We start from the raw sequence: 11,443 nt of genomic DNA, 5'->3' as shown, positions 1-11,443 counted from the left end.
GACAGCGCTGCGGAAGGTGATGTAGGGCCGATCAACTCACCACGATGCCCTTTCCCCGCAGAATGACGAACCTCTGGGACGGTACCGGGCTGAGATCGGGGTGGCGGCCGGGCGTGTGGTGGTGGTCGGGGGCGCCTCCGCCTTCACTATCTTCCCGCTGGACCAGGTGAGGACAAACAGATGCTCTCTCTCTCTCTCTCTCTCTCTCTCTCTCTCTCTCTCTCTAAATGTTGAATACTTCTCTCTACCTTGTATTTTCTCCCTAAGATCGAGGGTTGATATTGTCTCACTCCCGCCGCAGCTGCCTGTGCTCAACGTGAACTCCGGAAAGTGGGAGGTGCAGTGGACGAAGCCTGATCCCGTGATGCAAGCGTGCCCGAGTCCCCGCCGCTGCCACGCCGCCGTGCAGAGGGACAACGGTAAGTTATCCACGAGTTGTAAAGGCAAGGTCCTCTCCCGCGCCCTCACCAACCAGTGGCCGTCAGTGTGTATAGATGAAATTAATACTTCATTGCTCTTGCTCTCTCTCTCTCTCTCTCTCTCTCTCTCTCTCTCTCTCTCTCTCTCTCTCTCTCTCTCTCTCTCTCTTCGTCGTTCTCCTAAGGTTCACAAATTGTGCAGTACATGACATTGTACGACACAAATTTCTTTAGTTGTTTCTGTCCTCTGCATCTTCCTCCACTGGCTTCGTTAATGATACCAGCAAATCTACAACGAGTTTTATCGGTTACATTCAGCAAGTTTAATGCAAACTCACCTACTGAATTTCTTATTAATGGAAACGTGCAGGCCGTGTTCCCCAGCAGTAAGCTGGCACGGGATGTCAGCCACTGGGTTGCGGCCTCGCTGTGTTGCCGTGTGGTGTGTGAGTGGTAGCGGTGAGTGGTCTCAGCCTTACTAATAAATAGGATACTACCTTTACGGCTGTGTTACGAGACCAACAGAGGGCTGTAGGTAAATGAATAACACACACACACACACACACACACACACACACACACACACACACACACACACACACACACACACACACACACACACACACACACACACACACACACACACACACGCTCCGTAATGGGGAAGACTGGCTGGGTGACCAGCAGACGACCGAGGTTAATTACACACACACACACCGCGTAGTGTAGTGGTTAGCACGCTCCACTCACAATCGAGAGATCCTGGTTCGAGTCCTGGAAAGCGGCGAGGCAAATGGGCAAGCCTCTTAATGTGTGGGCCCTGTTCACCTAGCAGTAAATAGGTACGGGATGTAACTCGAGGGGTTGTGGCCTCGCTTTCCCGGTGTGTGGAGTGTGTTGTGGGCTCAGTCCTACCCGAAGATCGGTCTATGAGGTCTAAGCTCGCTCCGTAATGGGGAAGACTGGCTGGGTGGCCAGCAGGAGACTGAGGTGAATTACAGACACACACACACACACACACACACACACACACACACACACACACTGTGGTGTGTGCCTGGTCTCAGGCCTATCCGAAGATCGGAAATAATGAGCTCTGAGCTCGTTCCGTAGGGTAACGTTTGGCTGTCTCGTCAGAGACTGCAGCAGATGAAACAGTGAAACACACACACACACACACACACACACACACACACACACACACACACACACACACACACACACACATCATGACATTCTGGTCCCCGTAGAGCTATACGTACTGGGTGGCACTGACGGCGAGGAAGTGTTCAGCGACATGTGGCGCCTCAACCTGGTCTCCCTCGCCTGGACCAAACTCTCCCTCACGCTGCCCACGCCTCTCTACTTCCACGACGCTGCTCTCACCAAGGTGTGTTCGTCGGTTTGATCTTAGTGTATGATTGCATCTCTGCCACTTGGACAACTGAAGGGTTAGAGTGTCGAGGCGCAGCCATGAGGGCGAGAAGAGATTGAAACATTGGGTTAAGAGTTTAGACGCATGGAAATATTGATGATACAATTAAATGTAACTTTCCTTTCCTTTTGGCGGCGCAGAACGGATGTATTTATGTATATGGCGGCCTGGACAGTGTGGGCAGCGAACAGCGCTCCGAGGCAGTATTTCGAGCACAGCTGGAGGCGCCGCCCCTGCTGGAAGCTGCGTGGGGAGCCTTCACCAGCCACTGCCCAAACCTTCTCTCCACCGATCACGGCTACACCAACAACGACTTGGTGGCGGCGGGCGTCCCAAGAAGCATGGTGAAGCGACTAGCACGACTGTCCAAGAAGACTAAAGACCACTGATGCATTACTTCCTAATTTCATGAGAGAGAGAGAGAGAGAGAGAGAGAGAGAGAGAGAGAGAGAGAGAGAGAGAGAGAGAGAGAAATGAGTCATGTGGTAACATTGCGGACACTGCTTGTAACTGTCCCCTGGCCTCTGTCTGGCAGTGTAAGGCATCCCATCACTCAATTAATGATACAAAGGCTGTAGTTTCCTGCAGGCGAGTGGCGTCATGGATTCCTGATCTGAGCAACACTAATACTCGTTCGTGTTGATCTCTAGCGTGACGATGTGTCAGGGCTCACCCAGACAGGCGCTCCAGAGCAAGGCACATCCTGCATTTAAGTCATGTCAGTGTCCAACGCATGCACTGTCACATTGCAGGGGGACACGCACGAGTATGCAAGAGTAAAAGTACGCAGGCCAGCATGTTATGCTTTACCATTTACTGCTTTCATGTTACATATTTTAATAAAATACAATACTTTTTTATTCTATTTATTCATTTTTATTTTTACAATATCATGAGAATTCAAAACTATCCTTGTGTTACTTATATCCAAGTGGATGAGGCCAGTCCTTAACACTCCGCGTTCGTTATCCACAGTGAAATTGAGAACATAATAAACTAAAAATAATAATGAATAAGGGAAGCTGCAGGAAGCCATCATGTCCACGCGTGGCAGTCCCTGAATGACGCATACCTATCTATTCCCAGTATCATTCTGAACCATAACTCTATAATATATTCTGTAAAAACTCCTTGCATCGGCATTAACAACCTGTAATTGTTAAGTAGCTTATATTTCTTTCCTCTATATCGAAGTTGCGTGTAAGCGAACTTGCATGTAAACTGAATACTTTAAGAAGGGCATGCCATCTCCACAGCCAACGTGATTTGCAAGAGTCAAATTCTACTTTTCGTATGCGATCTACATGATTTATTGATTTACTGTAGCTTAAAGGAAATATTCTACATATACATATATTTACTTGAAAAAAAAATAATGATGATAATCATAATAATAATAATAATAATAATAATAATAATAATAATAATAATAATAATGATAATGATGATACTAATAATAATAATAATGATAATAATAATGATAATAAAAATAATAATAATAATAATAATAATAATAATAATAATAATAATAATAATAACAATAATAATAATAATAATAATAATAATAATAATAATAATAATAATAATAATAATAATAATAATAATAATAATAATAATAATAATAATAATAATAATAATAATAATAATAATAATAATAATAATAATAATAATAATAATAATAATAATAATAATAATAATAATAATAGTAATAGTAATAATAACAATAATAATAATATTAATAATAATGATAATAATAATAATAATAATAATAATAATAATAATAATAATAATAATAATGATAATAATAATAATGATAATAATAATAATAATAAACGCATCAACAGTTATCAAACAAACAAAAAAAAAAAAAACAAAGAAATGTGGCAAACATGGGCAATACTTGAATGACGGACATTACAACAAGTACATTACAGCGCCAATGAAAATTGTCTCAGTGCGTCTTTCAGATTAAATACGGAAGTTTAAGAAATTGTAACACTACTTCATAGTGACGTGGAAAAATATGTAGTCACTTCACCTCCCGAAATAACAACATAGGTGCTACAAAAAGTATCGAGATTTGCTGGATACTATTTTTTTTTTTATCACAAAGGACTTGTACTGCTGATATATTATTATGCACTATGTAGGCCAAAATAATGAAAAGGAATTTGATGTTACATAAGTGAATGAATAGATAAATAAATAACGATGATTTCGATGCGCTGACGAAGATAACGACGCGATTCCACAAAAATTATACAAGTTTCCACCATATTGATGCGATTCCATGATAAGGATACAAGTTTCCATGATAACGATGCAATTCCAGTTTCCACGATAACGATGCGAGTTTCCACGATAACGATGCAATTCCACGACAATGATGCGAGTTTACGCGATAACGATACAATTCCACGATAGCGATGCGAGATTCTACGATAACAATTCGATTCCACGACAATGATGCGACTTTACGCGATAACGATAAGAGTTTCAAAGATAACGATTCAATTTTACGATATCGATTCGATTCTAGTTTCCACGATAATGGTTTAATTTCACGAAAATCATGCGATTCCAGTTTCCGCGATAATGATGCGGGCGTGGCGATAGCTATACACGCTATTGAAGTGAACTTACTTACACAGGTACCAGGACGAACCCTTCCTCCCCAAGGGTCCATCACAGTCCCGTGGGTGTGAGGGCAGTGGCGATGCAGCCTTGCAGCGTCTCGCACGTGTCGCCATGAGCAATGACCCACCACACACCACACCCCAACCACTGTCATGAAGCGAGCTCTCTCACCCCTAAAGATAGAGCTCCTGATAGAGTAGCACCGGTCACTACACAGTACTACTGCTAAAGGATGAAGTGTGCAAGGGATAATAGGAATAAAAAGACGATGATCTGTATTCCTAAACGTTTCATCGTCTCATTTTCACAAATATCTACTGGTTTTAGTGTGTTATTGAGCCCAGTAGTAGTATCAGCAGCGGCACTAGTAGTAGTAGTAGTAGTAGTAGTAGTAGTAGTATTATTATTATTATTATTATTATTGTTATTATTATTATTATTATTATTATTATTATTATTATTATTATTATTATTATTATTATTATTATTCTTCTTCTTCTTCTTCTTCTTATTATTATTATTATTATTATTATTAGTAGTAGTAGTAGTAGTAGTAGTAGTAGTAGAAGAAGAAATAACACACATGATAATGATACTGTGCAATCGTAGAACAAGATTGCATTATAATTGGGAAGAAACAGCAATGAATAATTTCTGTGGCCTTTGGAAACAATATTAGTGAAACAACAACACGTTCAAACACACTCCTGTTTGTGTTAGATTAGGGAAGCCAGTTTGGTTTTGCGTGTCTTGGCTAAAAGGCAAAAGATAATGCAAAACCCATTCCTGAACCGTGAAGTGTCTCCACCTGAGTCCTGCATGACGCTCTGCACTGATGCAAACTCAATGTTTCCGCTGAAAAGTCATGTATAATAATATAACCAAGATTTGTATCCTGAAGCGTGGTGATCTTGACTATTTCCAGCACGTTGTAGTCTAATGGAGAGTAGTGACACTAGTGAGGATTGTAAAGGATGTTCTATGTACAGGGGATGAAAGTGCGGCCTTGGACAATGAGCTTGGAGTTGTTGGCAAGACGGGATTTGTCACAAATGAAAAATGAAGTTCCATATTGAGCTCACCGGCCTTCTGGTAGTACCTTGTTCCTTATGACTTTTGTCAATTGTCACTCCCGTTTACAGGAGTAGTTTGCCTGCAAGGCCATCAGCGGCTTGGGTAAAAACAAAGCCAATAGCATGACTGATAACGGCAATAAGAAAATTAAGAAAGCATTCTGCAAGATGTGGCGCCGCCTTCGTAAGCGGCTTGGACTACGTGTCTCAAAGCCCGCGGCACCTGAAGGAGTGTTTGTCCGGGATGGGGAACGTGAGGAGGTGAGCAGCGTCAGCGGACAAAATTTCATCGCCACCACGCCCCGCTGCCCAGGCTTCACTGGCCCGGTCATCGTGGGCGTGGTGTGGAAGAAGGAGTTTTTGTGTAGTGGGGATAGTAATGAAGGGGATGAGAAGTGTCACGAGGGTTCATGCAGTGGCACAGGCACACCACGCCGGCCTGGCTTCACCGGGCCGGTCATCGTGGGTGTGACTTGGAAGAAGCAGTTTGCCTGCAGTGGAGAGTGGGACGAGGTTGGCGAGGTGGAGCAGGCGAAGAACAGCCGCAAGAAGGACGATGAAGTGCAGGGAGAGAACAGGAAGACCAGTACGTGGAAGATAATTTGGCGATGGATGACAAAGAGAAGGAACTGAGAAGAGAGTCACTACATGAAGCTGGCTGACAAACACTCCTACGCCCGGTGCTCGTCAGGGAATGTGTGTTGCATGTTCAGTGTTTTGTGTAAAAAAGGAAAAAAAGAAAAAAAAAAGTTGCATGTTATGTGTTGATTGTGTTATTTATAAGAAAAGGAAAAAATTGCATGTTATGTGTTGGTTATGTTATTTATGTGAAAAAAAACTGTGTATGTTACATGTTGATTGTGTTATTTAAAAGAAAAGGAAAAAAAGTTGTGTGTTGTATGTTGGCTATCTACGTAAACACAAAAATTAAAAAAGTTAAATGTTACATGTTGATTGTGTTATTCATGGAAAAACAAGGAAAAAAGGAAAAGGTTGTATGTTATAAATGATCAAAGTCATTGTCCTGAAAGATTGGCGTGCGTCTTGTTGTGAGACTTTGTGTGTTAGAAATATGGAAAAAAAAAAAATTAAAGTATCACTTTTATTTAAAATGTGAGTGAAACTTATAGTTCTTCTTGTGTAGTTGTATTATTACTATTATTATGATAACAAGACAAATAATACAAATAATGATAATAATAATTGTTATAATAATTGTTATTATTATTATTATTATTATTATTATTATTATTATTATTATTATCATTATAATTATTATTATCATTATTACTATTATTATTATCATTATTATTATTACCATTACATTCTTCGTCATCATCATCATTATCATCTCTTTCATTTTCATCTTTCTCTTCATCATCATCATCGTGAATATGTGCATGTTTGTGTGTGACTGAATAGAAACAGTAATCCAATTAGAGATTGCTTCGGTACCTCCGCCTGTCAACTCATGCACAGAATCATACGAAATCTGAGAAGGATAAATAAAAATTACTTTCAAATTTGACAAAGATAGTTCGCAAGCTACCGCTAAATGCAACTGTCCTCGTCTCATCTGTGACTTCGTTATAAAACCCTTTAGCTAACATTTGAAGGGCTCTCTAGACATTCACATGCCAATAAGCAGGTAAAGTCACGGCAGGGAACGCAGGTCATCTATCGAGACATTGTCTATGCCGGAATGAGCAATGAAGACCTAGTGTTGTTGCCACGTGCACCATGTACGGCATCTTGTTGAGTCAGGATCGGAGCTTCGACACTCTAACAGTAACAGACATAACACTCTTGTTTCAGACACTAACCAGACAATCTCTCGAAAACAAGACAATTGTTTTCCTTGTTTCTTCATAACAAAAAAAGAAAAATTATATTAATTTTCTTGTTGTAGACCACACTATAAATACCAAGTAGCTTCATGACACGTAAACCACATACCATAGTCTTTTGCACAGACTATGGTGACTGTAGGCCACCACAGACTTGAGAACTATGATCTTGTCCTTACTGTGACCACGTTCAATACTGTCCAGGAGTCATGATCTCTTCCTACCCTTATCCAGACGTGTGTGTGTGTGTGTGTGTGTGTGTGTGTGTGTGTGTGTGTGTGTGTGTGTGTGTGTGTGTGTGTGTGTGTGTGTGTGTGTGTGTGTTTCACTGTTTGATCTGCTGCAGTCTCTGACGAGACAGCCAGACGTTACCCTACGGAGCGAGCTCAGAGCTCATTATTTCCGATCTTCGGATAGGCCTGAGACCAGGCACACACCACACACCGGGACAACAAGGTCACAACTCCTCGATTTACATCCCGTACCTACTCACTGCTAGGTGAACAGGGGCTACACGTGAAAGGAGACACACCCAAATATCTTCACCCGGCCGGGGAATCGAACCCCGGTCCTCTGGCTTGTGAAGTGGCTCTAACCACTGAGCTACCGGACCGTGTGTGTATGTGTGTGTGTGTGTGTGTGTGTGTGTGTGTGTGTGTGTGTGTGTGTGTGTGTGTGTGTGTGTGTGTGTGTGTGTGTGTTGAGATAATGGCATGATATCAAAGTATGTAAGATGTTTGAGCAAAGTAATTTCACCTTTTTATCGATCTTGCATGAGACTGTCATGTGGCTGCGTCCAGCAGGATCCCACAGTCTAGGTGCAGTACATAACACACGTACACACACGCACATAGCTCCTTCCCCACGGTCCCAAGGCCCACAGAATATAACTATTCTGTGGGCCTTGCACGACCCCACACGGATTTGCTGTTGCGCAGATAGAACCTCTAATCTGGCGCGTGATTTTAAACACACACACACACACACACACACACACACACACACACACACACACACACACACACACACACACACACACACACACACACACTAAGGATCCAATTATATAAAACTAATTTCATGTTACACATATTGATGAAATACAACACTTTATACTATTTGTTTATTCTTGTTTTTACAATATCATGAGAATTCAAAACTATCCTTGTGTTACTTATATCCAAGTGGATGAGGCCAGTCCTTAACACTCCGCGTTCGTTATCCACAGTGAAATTGAGAACATATTAAACTAAAAAATATAATAAATAAGGGAAGCTGCAGGAAGCCATCAGGTCCACGCGTGGCAGTCCCTGAATGACACATACCTATCTATTCCCAGTATCATTCTGAACCATACCTCTATAATATATTCTGTAAAAGCTCCTTGCATCGGCATTAACAACCTGTAATTGTTAAGTAGCTTATATTTCTTTCCTCTATATCGAAGTTGCGTGTAAGCGAACTTGCATGTAAACTGAATACTTTAAGAAGGGCATGCCATCTCCACAGCCAACGTGATTTGCAAGAGTCAAATTCTACTTTCGTATGCGATCTACATGATTTACTATGGCTAAAATTGAATATTATATATATATATATATATATATATATATATATATATATATATATATATATATATATATATATATATATATATATATATATATAATTAGACGTCAGAAGCTGCCGTTGCAAAGGCTACAGCTCCGCATCTACATCTACATCTTTCTATTTATCTATCTATCTTTCTAACTATCTATCTATCTATCTATCTATCTATCTATCTATCTATCTATCTATCTATCTATCTATATATATATATATATATATATATATATATATATATATATATATATATATATATATATATATATATATATATATATATATATATATATATATATATATATATATATATATATATATATATATATATATATATATATATATATATATATATATATATATATATCTATCTATCTATCTATCTATCTATCTATATATATATATATATATATATATATATATATATATATATATATATATATATATATATATAGATAGATAGATAGATAGATAGATAGATAGATAGATAGATAGATAGATAGATAGATAGATAGATAGATAGATAGATAGATAGATAGTTAGAAAGATAGATAGATAGATAGAAAGATGTAGATGTAGATGCGGAGCTGTAGCCTTTTCAACGGCAGCTTATGACGTCTTATTATTTTTGTTTGTTTGTTATTGTTGTTGCTGCATTTTCTTGTTTTATCTTATTTTCCACATTTTGTAATATTTCTTTATTTTCTTCTAATTTTGCAATACTTTCTACAAAATGAATTTTTCGAAGTGAATGTTGTTGTGGTGTTGGTAGGGTTGGTGCAGCGGTGTGGATGTTTGGCGCACACTTTGATATCCTGGACAGTATCAAATACAATGTTCCATGTTCTCTACTTCTTCACACAGTATACATTTTGTGTTTCCATTAGTGAATCTTTCTCTGTCACTCAATCCTAAGTTATTAGTTCTTGCTCCATAAAGGGTAATGGAGGCTGATGAGTTGTCATATATTCCTTCTTCAAAGTTGAGATATAATAACAATAATAATAATAATAATAATAATAATAATAATAATAATAATAATAATAATAATAATAATAATAATAATAATAATAATAATAATAATAATAATAATAATAATGATAATAGCAATAATAATAACAAAAAAAATAATAATAAAAAATAACAACAATAATAATAATAATAATAATAATAATAATAATAATAATAATAATAATAATAATAATAATAATAACAATACTAATAACAATAATAATAAACGTATCAATAGTTATTAAACAAAAAAAAAATAAATAAATAAAATAAAACAAAGAAATGTGGCAAACATGGGCAATACTTGAATGACGAACATTACAACAAGTACATTACAGCGCCAATGAAAAGTGTCTCAGTGCGTCTTTCAAATTAAATACGGAAGTTTAAGAAATTGTAACACTACTTCATACTGACGTGGAAAAATATGTAGTCACGTCACCTCCCGAAATAACAACATAGGTGCTACAAAAAGTATCGAGATTTGCTGGATACTATTTTTTTTTTTAATCACAAAGGACTTGTACTGCTGATATATTATTATATGAGTTGTGCACTATGTAAGCCAAAATAATGAAAAGGAATTTGATGTTACATAAGTGAATGAATAGATAAATAAATAACGGTGATTTCGATGCGCTGACGAAGATAACGACGCGATTCCACGATAACGATAAGAGTTTCCACCATAATGATGCGAGTTTCCACGATAACATTTCGATTCCACGATAACGATACGAGTTTACACGAAAATTATGCGAATTTTCACGATAACGATGCGAATTTCCACGATAACGATGCTAGTTTCCACGATAACGATTCGATTTCACGATAACGATGCGATTCCAGTTTCCACGATAACGATGCCAATTTCCACAATAACGATACGGGCGTGGCGATAGCTAAACAAGCAATTGAAGCGAACTTACTTACACAGATACCAGGACGAACGCTTCCTCCCCAAGGGTCCATCACAGTCCCGTGGGTGTGAGTGCAGTGACTATACAACCTTGCAGCGCCTCGCACGTGTCACCATGAGCAATGACCCACCACACACCACACCCCAACCACTGTCATGAAGTGAGCCCTCTCACCCGTAAAGGACCGCTCTTACTGCCAATGTCTGGTGCACGATGCACAGCCTGCCCTCGTTCATGGCGAGTTGGTCAGCCCGGTGCCATCATTATCAAGGGACCCGTAAATATCCTCCACCAGACTCTACGGAAGGAACCCTATTTCCCTATCAGGACTCCCCCATCTGGTGAATAGTAGACATTGATCTCTTGCTTATGGCGACCCCTTGCCTAGTGTGAGGCGCTGCAAGTGGACGACTACTAGTGAAGTCATCTCTCACATTGTTCCTCCCTCACTATACCTGACGAACATAAAGATATTATTTAAGGAGTTAATTTCTGT

General features: G+C 39.0%; 1 protein-coding gene across 1 annotated transcript in view; it reads left to right on the top strand.

The window, feature by feature from the left end:
• Nucleotides 1-2,712, top strand: part of LOC123509685 (kelch domain-containing protein 10-like) — a 7,520-nt gene extending 4,808 nt beyond the window's left edge. Inside the window, exons 6-9 of the mRNA XM_045264161.1 lie at nt 62-166; nt 302-419; nt 1,670-1,809; nt 1,995-2,712. Of these exons, the coding sequence (XP_045120096.1) occupies nt 62-166; nt 302-419; nt 1,670-1,809; nt 1,995-2,243 (612 nt within the window). The 3' untranslated portion in view covers nt 2,244-2,712. The remainder of the gene's footprint in view (nt 1-61; nt 167-301; nt 420-1,669; nt 1,810-1,994) is intronic.
• Nucleotides 2,713-11,443: the final 8,731 nt, after the last annotated feature.

This window comes from Portunus trituberculatus, chromosome 27 (assembly GCF_017591435.1).
Source record: "Portunus trituberculatus isolate SZX2019 chromosome 27, ASM1759143v1, whole genome shotgun sequence".
Classification (NCBI taxonomy): Eukaryota; Metazoa; Arthropoda; class Malacostraca; order Decapoda; family Portunidae; genus Portunus; species Portunus trituberculatus.
The sequence above is the reverse complement of the archived record's forward strand: the minus strand, read 5'-3'. Positions and strand labels throughout refer to the sequence as shown.